The 16,657-nt window shown below is 45.2% G+C and overlaps 2 protein-coding genes across 7 annotated transcripts in view; one reads left to right on the forward strand and one right to left on the reverse strand.

Annotated features, from left to right (window-relative positions):
- DEPDC4 (DEP domain containing 4) overlaps positions 1–16,657 on the reverse strand; it is a 77,737-nt gene that overhangs the window by 52,010 nt on the left and 9,070 nt on the right. For 2 of the 3 annotated variants that reach the window (XM_077265577.1, XM_077265578.1), the window contains exon 1: positions 417–629. The exons of the other annotated variant lie outside the window; for it this stretch is intronic. In XM_077265577.1, coding sequence (XP_077121692.1) covers positions 417–486 — 70 coding nt within the window. In that variant the 5' untranslated portion in view covers positions 487–629. Of the gene's footprint in view, positions 1–416; positions 630–16,657 lie in introns of those variants that run through there. 3 annotated transcript variants of the gene reach the window in all.
- The window catches only part of SCYL2 (SCY1 like pseudokinase 2), a 57,325-nt gene continuing 41,418 nt past the window's right edge, over positions 751–16,657 (forward strand). For 3 of the 4 annotated variants that reach the window (XM_077265572.1, XM_077265573.1, XM_077265576.1), the window contains exons 1-3: positions 937–1,137; positions 5,884–6,079; positions 15,089–15,246. In XM_077265572.1, the coding sequence (XP_077121687.1) occupies positions 5,903–6,079; positions 15,089–15,246 (335 nt within the window). In that variant the 5' untranslated portion in view covers positions 937–1,137; positions 5,884–5,902. Of the gene's footprint in view, positions 1,138–5,883; positions 6,080–15,088; positions 15,247–16,657 lie in introns of all 4 variants that reach the window. The other variant, XM_077265575.1, reaches the window with a different exon arrangement.

Below are 16,657 nucleotides of genomic sequence, written 5' to 3' on the forward strand. Positions count from 1 at the left end.
CAAGGCACTGTACACAATGTTTTCATGATGTTACATTTAAAGGGGTTGTCTCATGATCATCAGGAGGAGCGCACTGCTCACCAGGCTCCTGACTTCTGGATTGCCGTGGGGCAGTGCCCTCCTGATTAACATTTCGGACCCCTGACTAGAACTGGGCGCTCTGCAGCATCGGAGGAGCACAGGTCCCGGATCGGGAGCCAACAGTGCTCCAGCCACCGCTAGTAGTCTGCAGAGGTGGTCGGTGACCTAGGTAACAAGCAGTAAACTATACAATTGACAATTCCTCCATTCTTGAGAAGGGCGAGGATTGTGAATCCGTAAATTGCACAGCTGCTTGTTTCTAGGACTCTGCCCCATAGAACACAAGAGAGAACCCCTCTCCCTGGTGATAGCGTCTATGCCTGCAGCTCCATTACCTCTCCTGCGGGCTCTCAGCTCTCCCACACTGCGGATCCGACGGAACCTAGGAGTCAAATCTGCCGCCATCCACCTGCTGAGGTCACCTGCTGCTGCCAGCTCGCGTCACGTGACGCTGACTCTGGGAGGCGGGGTCAAACGCTCTGCGTCATGGCGGCGTAAGCCTGTTCACGGCAGCCATCTTTAGTGCTGGCTCGGCCAGCAGGTGCTGAGCGCTGTCTTCCAAGCGTTGTGCTGTCTAATAAATGGTGCATTGTCTGCGTGTTACCTGAGTCAGGGTCAAACATATTGTTATATGAAATAATAGGCCTGAGACAAATGGAGAAGTGGCCGCCGATAGGTGACGTAAACAAGGAAGAAGCCTTTCTGGTTTCAGACTAAGAATATTAGTCCTCGTTATACGTCACTGTCGCAAGAGCAGAGGAGAGTGGCTTGTTTGTTTTCCGGACACCTTGCCGTCACCAGAGCGTCCCCTGCGCTGCAGGCCGGCGTGTGGCGCGGAGGACATGTTGTTGTAGCCTCCGAGAGTGCAGTCTGATTGTGACCTACGGGAAAATGGCGGCACAAGTCATGTACTGCTGTAGACACTAGCCCGACCTCTAGTGACCGGGGGAGGCGGTCAGCTGACAGCAGATGTGGAGCCACCTGAACGAGGAAAGAAGTGGAGCGGCCTGACGGGAGGAGACGTATGTGGTGATCACCGCTCCGAGCCGGGGACAGGTACGGGGCCGCCTGGGCACGGGGAGGAGGGGATGGCGGCCATGCTGTGACCTGCCGCGGCCGTGTCAGCTCTCCGGCACTGGCTCACACCTGTGGTCCCCTGCCAGGAAGCAGCTGCACCCCCAGCCATAGCGGTGGGACCACCGGAGCGGCCTATGGGGGGGCAGTGGTGGAGGAGCATCCTCACGTCTCTAATTCCATCCTTTAGAGTTTGGGCTAAAGTGTCACACACTGGACTGTGCGAAAGTCTTAGGCAGGTATGGAGGAACCAGCAAAGGAAGAATGCTTCCGAACACACAAGTGTCAGCAGGTTATCAATATGGGAAAAAGAGAGATCTAAATCACATGAAGATTTGGGGTCACAGTGACCCCTCTTGGCCTGCGGAATAGCATCCACTCTTCTAGGTACAGTGACACACGGGGAACTCATCAGGGAGCGCTCTCCTAACATCTTGGAGAACTGACCGCAGATCTATGGATGTAGGAAAACCCCTCTGTCTCTAGGAGTAATCCCACACAGACGCGATGATGCAGAGATCAGGGCACTGTGGGGGCCACGTCATCACTGCCCGGACTGATCACTCTTGGGAGTGATGATGTGGCCTCCATAGATCTCTGATGTCAGCATTATCGAGACAGGAGGGTTGGCACAAGCCTGCATCCACCGAAGATCTGAGGTTAGATCTCCAAGATGTTTGGAGCGACCTCCCTTCAAAAACTGTGCAAGTGTACCTAGATGAATTGATGCTGCTCTCCCCAAATATAGATGTGATGTGGATTTCTGTTTTGATCATTAACACTTCAGTTTCTGAAAGCATACAATGTATAAGATAAAATAGATTACATGAGGTGTCAGTCGATATTTTGGCCAAAATACATAAGCTTGCAACTCACATCGAGGGTCCTCACGCTTGTGAGTCCTACCAGTAAAATTAAAAGCTGCTGACATAGGACTTGTCCCCATTGGGGACTTTGCCATGGGGGTCCGCTGCATCCTGCTAGGGCAGTTGTATTCTGATCTGGTGTTGGGTAAGGCAGTATCTTCATCTGTGATGCTTTTTGAAATATTGTCCTATTTTAGCTGTTTCTTTCACTTGAGAGTAAAACTTTCGCCCAGTACTAACCAAATGTGTACAATATGCATACATGTTACTGTGGCTCCATAAATATTTCATGGTACTTGTGTCCTGTCAATGGGGACGGAAGCCAACGACTAATTTACAGGTGGTTTGGTAAAATATTAAAACAGATCTGTCCGCTCCCTGACGTAGTAAAATCTTGTGTTCCCTGGAGTATATGTGGTCACGTTCCTCGAGCACCTTTTTCTTAGTGAGTTTTCTAGTAGAAATGACTCCATGAAACTCTTGATCTTTGGAGAGTTTTTTGTTTCCTGAAGCATTTTGAAGAGGTTTTTGAAGCAGACTCAAGGGAGGGCTATATATACAGTAAAAAAAATACTGGTGGCAACGTTACTGCAAAAATGGCCACCAAAGAAGATGTATCAGGGAAAACCCCCAACCGTGTTTTACTGAAGTAACTCAGTGGGTACGCCGGCGTCTTCCACTTATGAGCCTTCTTTAGAACTCACTTTTGCGGATTGGAACATTGCCCTTCTGAATGTATAAGTTACTGGCCCCTCGCTTTATGTAGGGTCTCCTGATGATGGGGTTTGCTGTGGGCACAACAGATCCATTTTTTTCTGATTGTTTTCTTATCTGTCAGGCATGGCACCCCAAGAATGTTGCCGTTAAGCTGTAGTGTCATACTCATTGTGAGAGCTGTTCTTTGCTTGGTTTTCAAGTTGTTTGCAGTTGAAAGCAGTTTGACTGTTAACACCCAACCTTGGCGCCAATCACTACCGTTAACCACTTACATACCGATCTAAGCAGCCACTCTCTCGTCTATCAAATATATTATTTAGATTTTTGTAGGTGTATATACTGCTGTCAATCTCTGACAGCGGCATTTAAATGGAGCAGTCACTGTTACTTGCGCTCACTGGCTCATGCGGGTTCCTTGTGCTGTAATCGTGATAGGTTAATATTAGTGATGAGCGATGAGGTGTTACTCTGAGCATACTCTGGTGCTAACAGAGTGTCTTCGGCATGCACAAATGACATGCTCGAGTCCCCGTGGTTGCATGTCTCACGGCTGTTCTACAGCTGCAGCACACGCATGGATTGCCTAACAAACAGACAATCCCTGCATGTGATGTCGCTGTTGAACAGCCGTGAGACATGCAACCACGGGGACTTTGAACATATTTTTCGAGCTTGCGCGGAAGATAATCTATTAGCACCTGAGCATGCTCAGATAATACCTTATCCGAGCACGTTCGTTCATCACTAATTACCATGACACTTAGGGGCATGCTGAAGGCCCCGCTGCTGCCATCTTGCTACTCCTGAGAAAACCAACCTCAGGCTGAGCTTCCTGGCTTACCCCATATAATGCAATATTATGGTATTGCAGTATATAGAACAAGCATTAAAGGATTTCACATTCAAGTCGCCTAAGGGTACTGAAAAAGATTTAAAAAAAAATATGTAAAATATATTTACATATCTTGTATTACCACCATTTCCCCCCATTAAATATAAAGAAATAAAAAAAAAACAAAACCATATTTGGGGTCTCTGCATCTGTAAAAGTTCGGTCTATCAAGATATAAAATTAAGTAATCCGCTCAGGGTAAACACCATTACGAGAAAAAAAAAATCAAAATGTCCAAATTGTGTTTTGTTTTTGTTTTTTTGTTCTTTTTTAGGGGGGGGGGGGTGTCACCAGATCTCCTTGAAATATAATAAACAGCCATCCAAACGTTCATATATTCATAGGGATCAATAAAACCGTCGGCTAGCCACACACATCACAGGTACTCACACAGGTCCATTGACGGAAAATTAAAAAACATTACCAAATCCTTTTATCTATATGTAGCGTTATCTCAGTTGTGTCTAGTTCAGTTATAGTCACCCATATCGGCGTGATTGGAGTAAGAGGCTTCTCCCAGCCAACTAAATGCATTGCCGGCGTACGTGTCACGGTGGGCCGCACAACCGGAAATGACAACCAATGGCTGAGATGTACTCAACCATACTGTGAGTCTCCTAAGCTACCCAGATGCTTTTTAGGCGTTATACAATAGTTCCTGTCTGACCATTTCTATGTGATACCCTTGATTGTATTATATGCATCGTATTTCAGGCATACCATCTGACTATATAGTTTTTCAACATACCCATTTTTATTTGCTTTATAGTCCACAAGTGACCGACCCCCTTCTTCTGCCTTATACTATTCTTTGTGCAGTTCTTTTTATTCTTTTTGTTCTCTCATCTTTAATTTTAGAGATCATTTTATCTTCACCTTGCTTAACTGTTCACAATACGAGTAATTTTGACCAGGGGTGCTCTAACTTTTACATTGCAGTCTATTTTGCTTCAATAATAGATTCTCATGATTAGCACATCTCTACATGAAAGGTATAATTTTTATTGAGGGACAAGCACCTTCACACACTGCTGTGGAGGCAGTATAAACTGGACCGACTCCTAAAGTGTATAATAAATTGGGTTCGGTAGTTCAGTGCAGGACGTGCTGTAAAGGTTTTCATAAGCCTTTGGGAAAGTTATGAAATGTTCTATAAATGTCTGTTCTGTTCCTGATCAAAGGATCTTGGCTGTTGGTTGAGATGAATCTGTGCTGCACTTTATGTACATGCTCAGTAGTGAAGCTCATCCTCTACAGATCAGAGGAACAAGGCAATGGGAAGGAATGCCTGCACTCATCTCAGAACTTTTAGAGTGAACAGGAATTTTTTTATTTTATGTTCTATCTAAATAGCTTGATTATTGCATCATAATGGTGATTATCATTAATAAATTTATCACTTAACAAGCCATGTATGAAGGAGTTGGAGATTTGGCTTACCGACTCCATAGCCCTGCACTACCATAGCACTGCTTCCATTTGTTACACAGAAACACTATAGGGGAAAAAAAGCGCCAATAGGGTCTATCCGATGGTAGTTTCAAATTAATATTTAGTTTGCACTCGCCCGATATTCCAGAGTGTTAGAGCATATAGGACTCATCAGAGTCGACAGCTGCCGCAGATCCACAGGTCAGACCACTGACCGATTCGTAGTATCAAATTGGAAAAAACGTGGATATTACCCACGCTGCTGTAATAATGACGATCCAGTTATGACCAGGTATAATGACCACCTCAGGTATGCATCTCCTGAGGAAGAAGTCTGATTGACTTCGAAACGCGTTGATAAAAGGTGATGTTTTATTGTCTCAACGCGTTTCGAAGTCAATCAGACTTCTTCCTCAGGAGATGCATACCTGAGGTGATCATTATACCTGGTCATAACTGGATCGTCATTATTACAGCAGCGCGGGTAATATCCACGTTTTTTCCAATTTGATACTACTTCCATTTGTTAAAAGTTGATGACAGGTTCCCTTTCAGGGTGATGTTTACTTGAATAGTACCTTTCCGACATATGATTTTCTTTTTATAATTGTGTCCTCATAGGATGCAAAGCAAAAGCACATATCTAACATTTACAAAGCTCACAGTTTGTTTGCACTGTCTAAATTATTAATTGGTAAAGAAAAAAATGCGGTAGAAACTGACAACCTTGTTCTCAAGCACTTGATCATTTCTTTCAGATCTCATCTTCAATTCTCCTTGCTTTTTCACTGAATGCTACTTTTCTTTCCCAATATGTACAAGGTCAAGCAAGAAAACCAAAATGGAGTCCATGTTGAACAAGCTGAAAAGTACAGTCACAAAGGTGACCGCTGATGTTACAAGCGCTGTAATGGGAAACCCTGTCACCAGGGAGTTTGACGTGGGGAAGCATATAGCCAGCGGCGGCAATGGTCTAGCCTGGAAAATCTTCAATGGGACGAAAAAATCTACTAAACAGGTACCGGTAGATATTCAATGATTGCTAGTAGTAAAGGTAGTCAGTTCGCTCTCAGAATATGCCATAAAGTAATATCAGTGATTAATGATCCGATTGTAACCTAGCCTCGATGATGGACCAGCCTTTATATATAACACTTATATTCACATTATGTCACAATTGGTGATGAGCGAATGTACTCGTTACTCGAGATTTCCGGAGCACGCCCGGGTGTCCTCCGAGTAGTATTTTTTAGTGCTCGGAGATTTAGCTTTCCTTGCCGCAGCTTAATGATTTACATCTGATAGCCAGCATAAGTACATGTGGGGGTTGCTTGGTTGCAAGGGAATCCCCACATGTACTTAAGCTGGCTAACAGATGTAAATCATTCAGCTGCGGCAAGAAAAACGAAATCTCCGAGCACTAAAAAATACTCGGAGGAAATCTCAAGTAACGAGTACATTTGCTCATCACTAGTCACAATCTCTTAACCTACCGCATTTCATTGCAGATAGATTAGTATGATAGTGGAACAACCAAGCACATATGGCCATAAGCTCTCATGCTTTTCATTTGCATAACACAATGTATTAACAAGCAATAATAATTTTTCCCTCAATAAGCGAGTGGTTGTTGGCACACTAAGTTGTTAAATCTGTTTAAATTGCTCGTCTATCATCATTATGAGTCATTAGCACTTGAATTTGAGAAGTTATCTATTTGTCTGAATAGACCAAAAGGCATCTGTGGATAAGCCATGAATGCTAATACCCTGTTAAAGACTAAAGGGTTGCTGTCCTCTTCTTTCTTCTGGAGCTCACCGCTCCTCATCCCATCCACTTCCTGCTTGCTCAGAGGGTGGGTGTATATTCCTGAGTGACGGTGCACTCTCTGATGCTGTTATATGATGCAGTTTTGCCGCTGGATTATCAGAAGCCTTTTGGGGATGAAATTGTTCTGCATCAGGAGCATACATTATGTTCCAGCGATCCTGGCCAGCATTGATGCAGTGCTTACAAGATCTCTATGAAAGAGTTTGTAAGCACTGCGCTTGGTCAGTTGTATAATCTATTAATGTACATACAAAAAGAGAATATACCGGCACCGAAGCGGCGTTCACTTGTGAAATGTCCTTTATACGAAGATCCTTCCTTTGGGCTATCGGGATATAGCAATTTTAGAGACGACTAAGGTGGTGCTATGCAAACACATGCGGCAATCCAAACAGGTATGTGGAAAGAAAGAAAATTGCAGCACTCACCGTGAATTCTTCATCTCTTTTATTCAATAAAACGAACCTTTGTAGGTTGTGGCATTATAAAAGGCTTTAGGCGTTACGAGGGGAGCGGGGTTGTGCAGGAACGAGACGGACGACGGCCGTTTCACGCTGTTGCGCTTCTACGGGTCCATGTGTGTTGTGCTTGTGATGTCATATCCTTTTATAGGATTGAGACATCTTACTTTCTACTTCTAAGTGCAAAAATACAGTGATGCATTAAAAACAACAATAAACTCGGACTGCACAATAAAGATAAACAATCACTAGATGAAAACCGACATGTCAATTTTTTCATTGAGACCCCAGGGGCCCTGCGCATTGGTTTTTAAAATCCACCTGGCTTCTCTTTGCAGGAGTAATCTACTGCGATCGCCTCCCTGTTTTGGGAAGGTAACCATTTCTAGCCCCGCAAATTTCAATACATTAGGGTTACCACCATGACCTTCGTGTATGTGTTTGACTAAGCGAACTCTCCCTTTTCCCGTAAGGATAGAATTATAGTGCTCTCGAAACCGCACCATAAGGGGTCTTATGGTTTTCCCTATATAAAAACGATTGCAGGGGCAGAATACAACATAAACGATAAATTTACTCTTGCAAGTTATAAAATCCTTCACAATATGATGGTGTGTGCCTATTTTTAACAAACTATCTGTCATATGAAAAGCGCACATACTGCAATTTCCGCATTTGTGATTGCCGGGTGGAGCAGATTTCTCAATCCAATTTAAGTCAAATTCATTTGACTGAATGGAATACTGCGCTTTGTGTGATCTGGGTGGAACACATACGGCTTTTTTTGCGGTTTGCGGACGACATCTTTATTATTTGGGACGGGGGCGAAGAGGTCTTTAATAGCTTTGTAAATTATCTAAATGAAAATGAGGATAACATGAAATTTACATCCATCTTTGGAGGTAATGAAATAGATTTCTTAGACGTCAAATTAGAGATCCAGGAAGGCGTATTAATAACAAGTGTCCACAGAAAAAGTACGGCAACAAACAGTGTGCTGCACTATAATCAGGGCTGCCACTAGAAATTTCGGGGCCCCATACTGGCAAAATTTTCGGGGCCCCCTTGAGACTCCACCCAGGCTCCACCCCAGCCCCGCCTCCATGCTCCACCCCTCGAACTGTCCACAGTCCCACCGCTCTCTCTTGGAAAAACTCCACTTCTCACCAATCACACATTGAGGGTACGTGTCCACCTTCAGGATGGCCAGCGGTTTCGTCAGAGCGGCAAACCCGCTCGGCGCTAAGCCCCGCCCCCTACTGTGACGCGATGATGCCGGATGTGTTCATTGCACACATCTGGGATCATCGCACCCCACACATAGGGCCCTGTGTTATAGCTTGCGGCGTCGCAGCTGCCGCAAGGAACACGGACATGCTGCGATCTTAAAAGAAGCACCGCATGTCCGGAGTCGCAGGGCCGACGGGTGCGTGTTACCACGCATAGTGGAGACGAGATTTCCTAAAATCCCCTTCACTATGCTGGAACATCTGGACGCTGCGTGTTTGACGCTGTGGCCCCACCCACGCAGCGTCAAACACGCAGCGTTTACTTAACGTGGACACATACCCTAACAGTTCCCATCACCAGATCACACATATAGCCGGCAGCTTTTGTAAGCCGCCACCATAACACGGTAGACTCTTTTGGCCGGGCACTACTCTGCTGTAACCTATTAAATATTTGTTAAAATATGCAAAACAATTTAGGTATATTTTTATTTATTTTTCAATTTTTAAAATGACCAATAATATCACATAAAAAGAACAAATACCGCTACACCATGACAAGATGACATATTACCACCACAGTGATCGAATAATATCACATACAAAGAACAAATACCGCTACACCATGACCAGATGACATATTACCACCACAGTGATCGAATAATATCACATACAAGGGACAAATACCGCAACACCATGTCCAGACCACATATTACCACCACATAGTGACTGAATACTACAATTCTGATCAGTAATAAAAAAAAAGCACCACACTATCACCATAAGTGCCATTATACACAGGAGATCTCTACTTAGTATGCAGTGTCTGTGTACAGATAATACAGTGATCACTAGTGAAATTATACACAGGAGCTCTGTATATAGTATACAGTGTATAGTGTCAGTGTATAGGTAACACTGACTCACCAGTGACGTCTCTATGTGAAGTCCTTCATCTTTCATCCAGCACAGACCGCCATCATGTCTTCCAGCCAGGACTCGTTTCTGCAGGAAATAACACAGTTATCTCGAGCTCCGCTTGTAGAACACATTACTTAATTTTTCCCAACTTCTACATTACACCGCATAAAGAAAAAGAGGCGACATAGTGTCACTCTACACAGTAACAGGACCGCCCCCTCATTTCAAACACTGTCCTCAAAAAATAAATACATCACTGCAGTAATAATATCCCTTAATTAGCCCCTATGGTAATAATATTCGCCATCCTGGCCCCCGTGTGTCTCATTCCTGGCGTCAGCCATATGTTCTCCCATCCTGCCCTCATGAGTATCCTTTCTGCACCATATGATCTCCCCATCCTGCCCCATCTGTCTCCATCGTATCCATCCTGCACAACCTGTCTCCAATTCTGCCCCCAGTGTCTCCAGTCATGCCCCCATGTCTTTCATCATACCCCATATCTCCATTCTGCCCCTGTGTCCAGCATCATAGCCCCTGTGTCCAGCATCATTCATAGCCCCTGTGTCCAGCATCATTCATAGCCCCTGTGTCCAGCATCTCAGCCCCTGTGTCCAGCATCTCAGCCCGTGTCCAGCATCTCAGCCCCTGTGTCCAGCATACTGCCCCTGTGTCCAGCATACTGCCCCTGTGTCCAGCATCTCTGCCCCCTGTGTCCAGCATACTGCCCCGTGTCCAGGATCTCTGCCCCCTGTGTCCAGCATCTCTGCCCCTGTGTCCAGCATCTCTGCCCCTGTGTCCAGCATCTCTGCCCCTGTGTCCAGCATAATGCCCCCTGTGTCCAGCATCTCTGCCCCCAGTGTGTCCAGCATTCTGCCCCATGTCCAGCATCTCTGCCCCTTTGTCCAGCATACTGCCCCTTTGTCCAGCATACTGCCCCTTTGTCCAGCATACTGCCCGTGTCCAGCATCTCTGCCCCCGTGTCCAGCATACTGCCCGTGTCCAGCATCTCTGCCCCTGTGTCCAGCATACTACCCCTGTGTCCAGCATCTCTGCCCCTTTGTCCAGCATCTCTGCCCCTGTGTCCAGCATACTGCCCCTGTGTCCAGCATACTGCCCCTGTGTCCAGCATACTGCCCCTGTGTCCAGCATCTCTGCCCCCTGTGTCCAGCATACTGCCCCTGTTTCCAGCATCTCTGCCCCTTTGTCCAGCATTCTGCCCCGTGTCCAGCATCTCTGCCCCTTTGTCCAGCATACTGCCCCTGTTTCCAGCATCTCTGCCCCTGTGTCCAGCATACTGCCCCTTTATCCAGCATACTGCCCGTGTCCAGCATCTCTGCCCCTGTGTCCAGCATCTCTGCCCCTGTGTCCAGCATCTCTGCCCCGTGTACAGCATCTCTTCCCCCTTTGTCCAGCATTCTGCCCCTTTGTCCAGCATCTCTGCCCCTTTGTCCAGCATACTGCCCCTTTGTCCAGCATTCTGCCCCCTGTGTCCAGCATTCTGCCCCCTGTGTCCAGCATTCTGCCCCCTGTGTCCAGCATTCTGCCCCCTTGTCCAGCATACTGCCCCCTGTGTCCAGCATCTCTGCCCCTTGTGTCCAGCATCTCTGCCCCCTGTGTCCAGCATCTCTGCCCCCTGTGTCCAGCATCTCTGCCCCCTGTGTCCAGCATCTCTGCCCCGTGTCCAGCATCTCTGCCACTGTGTCCAGCATCTCTGCCCCCTGTCCAGCATCTCTGCCCCCTGTGTCCAGCATCTCTGCCCCCTGTGTCCAGCATCTCTGCCCCTGTGTCCAGCATCTCTGCCCCCTGTGTCCAGCATCTCTGCCACTGTGTCCAGCATCTCTGCCCCCTGTGTCCAGCATCTCTGCCACTGTGTCCAGCATCTCTGCCCCCTGTGTCCAGCATCTCTGCCCCCTGTGTCCAGCATCTCTGCCCCCTGTGTCCAGCATCTCTGCCCCCTGTGTCCAGCATCTCTGCCCCTGTGTCCAGCATACTGCCCGTGTCCAGCTTTCTGCCCCAGCATGTCCAGCGTTCTGCCCCGGGCCCCACTCCCCTGGGATCGCCGCTCTGAAAAAAAAAAAAGCCGAGTTCTTACCTTGCCATGCTCCTGCGGCGGGGAACCTCACTTCCTCCACGCAGCCGCAGGTGAAGGACGCACTCGCCGGCGGCTGACAATGACGTCAGACGCCGGCGAAGTGCGACTGCGCACTGCGGCCGCTGAAGTCAGCTGCCAGCCTCCGACTGGCTGGCGGCGGCCGGCGGCTGTTAACTATTGACGTGCGGGCACGGGCCCGCACGTCAATAGTGTCCCGCAGCGCCGGCAGGGGGGGGGCCCGCAGCGCCGGCAGGGGGGGGCCCGGTGAGCAGATTAGACGGGGCCCGATGCGGGCCCCCTCTGCTCACCGGGCCCCATACGCCAGTCATGGCTGTCATGCCCTGATGGCGGCCCTGACTATAATAGCGCCCACCCAGATCACACAAAGCGCAGTATTCCATTCAGTCAAATGGTTAGATTAAGGAAAATCAATAATAATAATGAGATCTGCAAAGAACAGATTCAGGATTTAAAGGCGCGCTTTAGGGAAAGAGGTTACCCGGAGCCTCTGCTTCAACAAGCTGAGGCACGAGTGTCTAGTTTATCTCAAGTAGATCTTCTAAAAAAGGGTAACAAAAGGAAAAACTATAAAAATAAGGGGTTAGAAAACCATAATAAAAATCAGAGATTTCCCTTTATTTTTAAGCATACTCCTGTAGATAGCTTAATTCATGCAGCGATCCGAAAAAACTGGCACATCCTCCAAAAGGATCCAGATTTTACAGCAGCGTCCCCATTATTTTCGTATAAACGATCAAAAAATATAGGAGATCTAGTGGTGAAAAATCGCATAGAAAATCGCAACTTAAATTGGATTGAGAAATCTGCTCCACCCGGCAATCACAAATGCGGAAATTGCAGTATGTGCGCTTTTCATATGACAGATAGTTTGTTAAAAATAGGCACACACCATCATATTGTGAAGGATTTTATAACTTGCAAGAGTAAATTTATCGTTTATGTTATATTCTGCCCCTGCAATCGTTTTTATATAGGGAAAACCATAAGACCCCTTATGGTGCGGTTTCGAGAGCACTATAATTCTATCCTTACGGGAAAAGGGAGAGTTCGCTTAGTCAAACACATACACGAAGGTCATGGTGGTAACCCTAATGTATTGAAATTTGCGGGGCTAGAAATGGTTACCTTCCCAAAACAGGGAGGCGATCGCAGTAGATTACTCCTGCAAAGAGAAGCCAGGTGGATTTTAAAAACCAATGCGCAGGGCCCCTGGGGTCTCAATGAAAAAATTGACATGTCGGTTTTCATCTAGTGATTGTTTATCTTTATTGTGCAGTCCGAGTTTATTGTTGTTTTTAATGCATCACTGTATTTTTGCACTTAGAAGTAGAAAGTAAGATGTCTCAATCCTATAAAAGGATATGACATCACAAGCACAACACACATGGACCCGTAGAAGCGCAACAGCGTGAAACGGCCGTCGTCCGTCTCGTTCCTGCACAACCCCGCTCCCCTCGTAACGCCTAAAGCCTTTTATAATGCCACAACCTACAAAGGTTCGTTTTATTGAATAAAAGAGATGAAGAATTCACGGTGAGTGCTGCAATTTTCTTTCTTTCCACATAATCTATTAATGTGCTTTAACCTGCATCTTTATTTTATCATGTTACGATGGCACAGTAGTCCTTTTTCTGAGATTCTTATGTTTCTGACAGTAATCCTGTTCATTTCGGCAGGTATACAGTACAGTGTTCCTCTTGTCTCTGTGCTGTTTGCTCTTACTTCACTACACAAACACTCTACCTTACTAGATCAGCACTATGTCACTTCCCTGGGATTAGTGCAGTTGTCATCCACGTTTACATTGCTGCTGGCCCTTTATAAGAAGCAGATTTTACTACGAGCTAATGTATACAGCTCTGCCAAAAATTAAGAGACCACTGCAAAATTTTCAGTTTCTCTTATTTTTCTCTTTATAGGTATATTTTTGAGTAAAATGCACATTGTTTTATTCTATATACTACTTACAACATGTCTCCGAAATTTAAAGCTAAAAATTTTGAATATGCAGCGAATGAGAAATCGATAAAATAATAAAATAGAAACAGTACTTCCAGACCTCAAATAATGCAAAGAAAACAAGTTCTTATTCATGTAGAAACAATAATACTAATGTTTTAACTCAGGAAGAGTTCAGAAATCAATATTTTGTGGAATAACCATGATTTTTAATCACCGCTTGCGTCTTTGCATGCTTTCCACCAGTCTTTCACACTGCTTCTGGGTGACCTTATGCCAATCCTGGTGCAAAAATGTAAGCAGATCTTCTTTGTTTGATGGCTTGTGACTATCCTTCTTCCTCTTGATTACATTTCAGAGGTTTTTAGTGGGGTTCAGGTCTGGAGATTGGGCTGCCCATTACAGGGTCTTGATGTGGTGGTCCTTCATCCACACATTGATTGACCTAGCTGTGTGGCATGGGGCATTGTCCTGCTGGAAAAAACAGTCCTCAGAGTTGGGGAACATTGCTTGAGCAGAAGGAATAACTGTTTTTCAAGGATAACCTTGTTTGCGGCTTGATTCATACGTCCTTCGCAAAGAACAACCTGCCCAATCCCGGCCTTGCTGAAGCATCCCCAGATCATCACCAATCCTCCACCAAATTTCACAGTGGGTGCAAGACACTGTGGCTTGTACGCCTCTCCAGGTCTCACTCTAACCATTAGACGACCGGGTGTTGGGCAAAGCTGAAAATTAGACTCATCAGAGAAGGTTACCTTACTCCAGTCCTCTATGGTCCAATCCTTATGGTCTTGGGCAAACTTCAGCCTGGCTCTCCTTTTGCTTCTCATTGATTGAAAGGCTTTTTCTATCTTTTACATGACTTGAGTCCTGCCTCTAGGAGCCTGTTACGAACTGTTCTTGCAGTGCACTTCACCCCAGCTGCCATTTGCCATTCATTTTGTAGGTCACTTGATGTCATCCTGCGGTTGCTCAGTGACATTCGAATAAGATGATGGTCATCCCAGTCAGTGGAGAGTCGCTTTCGCCCTCTGCCGGTCTGTAGCTTTGTTGTCCCCAATGTCTGCTGCTTGACCTTATTGTAATCGACTGCCGTCTTAGAAATTTTAAGGCTGGAGGCAACATGACACTCACTGTGTCCCTCTGCTAGTAAAGCCCGAATTGAGGCCTTCGTTTCTCACTCAAGACTTTTCTTTTCAACTCCTTTGACATGGTTAAAAGTTATTTTTTCATTCCTTTTACTTTTGGGATATTACTACCACTTGTTTTGCCATCCAGCTTGTCCTATTGCAAGAGGATTGTGAACAGAATGCTGTAGATAAGCCTCTGATGCTGGTGGGCTTAGCTCATCTTCCATTTTGGGGGTGACAGGTTCCCTTTAAGTCATCCAAACTGTGTTCCAGCCCATTAACGTGTTAATGTAATTCAAAATAAAGTTCTCTTAGAGCAATGTTTTCATGCTGGATCATTTACACACATTTTATTATTTTATTTATTTTTTTTATTAGGAAGTTGCAGTTTTTGTGTTTGACAAAAAGTTAATTGACAAGTATCAAAAGTATGAGAAGGATCAAATTATAGATTCTCTGAAGCGGGGCGTCCAACAGTTAACAAGGCTCCGACATCCACGGTTACTGACTGTACAGCATCCACTTGAAGAGTCTAGGTAAGGCAGACCATTGTGGGCTCATATTGTACAGAATGAATTTAAGACCTCATTCACACGTTCATGTTTAACCCCTTTACCACCTTGGGTTTTTGTGTTTTGGTTTTTTGCTCCCCTTTTCCCAGAGCCATACATTTTTTTATTTTTTTCAATATAGCCATGTGAGGGCTTTTTTTTTTTTTTTTTTTGCGGGACGAGTTATACATTTGGATGACGCGATTGGTTTTACCATATAATGTACTGGAACACGGGGAAAAAATCCAAGTGCGGTGAAATTGCAAAAAAAGTGCAGTTCCACAGTTGTGTGTTTTTGTATTTTTGCCATTTTCTCTAAATGCTAAAACTGACTTGGAATTATGATTCTCCAGGTCCTTTTGAGCATGCTCATTGAGTCTGTTTTAACCATCAGTGTGTCCATGAATGTTGAAAGATCTGATCTTTCAAAATATAAATCTGTGAGTTAAATTGTACAGTAAACACCAGAGAGAGTGGAAATAAATGAAATACCATTATTGCTGTTTTTCCGTTGATGCACCTCTCACAAAAAATGCAGTAAAAATGATGTATACTCAAAAATGATGTATGTGAAAACAGCTAGCCAAGCAAACGACAAGTCATGACAGCTCAATCTTTGGAAAACCAAAAACATGCTGCATCTCAGAAAATGGCGACAAAAAAATTATTCTAGAGAGATCTGAATTTTTTTTTTTTTTTTACTTCTGAAATAATAATCAAAAAAACCTATACAATGTTTATACTGAATGGAAAAAATTATATTGTCATCTAAAAGTTTTACCTTACAATAAACAGCATGAAAATAAAACACACAAAATATCGGTATTGCATTATTTTTTTAGCGATCTCGTCATATTTGGAAATTTGGGGATAAGGGAAAAATGGGTGGCGGACGTGGGTCCTTTGTCTGAGTCCCAGTGGGAGTCCATGCTACAATACATCCCCAGGGCTTCCCTGAGTGAGGCTAAGAGGGTGTCAGAGTTATACCTGGTGTATAGGGTGTACAGGACCCCGGCATGGATGAGGAAGGTAGGACTGAGAGGTGACTCGGAAGGCCCAAGGTTCGGTGAGGAGGATGCAGATTTGATACATATGATGTGATCGTGTGCTCGCCTCCAACCCTTTTGGGTGAAGGTGCTTAACTTGATTCAAGAGTTGACAGGCGTAAATGTGGTGCGTAACCCGCTGACCTGCCTTCTGGGTCGTATGGATGATATTGGTACGGATGAATGTGGAAGGTTGATGATTGCAAGATTGTTTTATGCTGCGAGAAAGCTTATTGCGATGCATTGGTTGGATGAAAGACCACCAGGTAAAAAGGAATTTATTAATAAAATAAATTTTATTTGTCCTTATGGCTGCTCATCAATGTGCCTCATAGGCTATGTGCACACGT

This window comes from Ranitomeya variabilis, chromosome 5, assembly GCF_051348905.1.
Source record: "Ranitomeya variabilis isolate aRanVar5 chromosome 5, aRanVar5.hap1, whole genome shotgun sequence".
Taxonomy (NCBI): Eukaryota; Metazoa; Chordata; class Amphibia; order Anura; family Dendrobatidae; genus Ranitomeya; species Ranitomeya variabilis.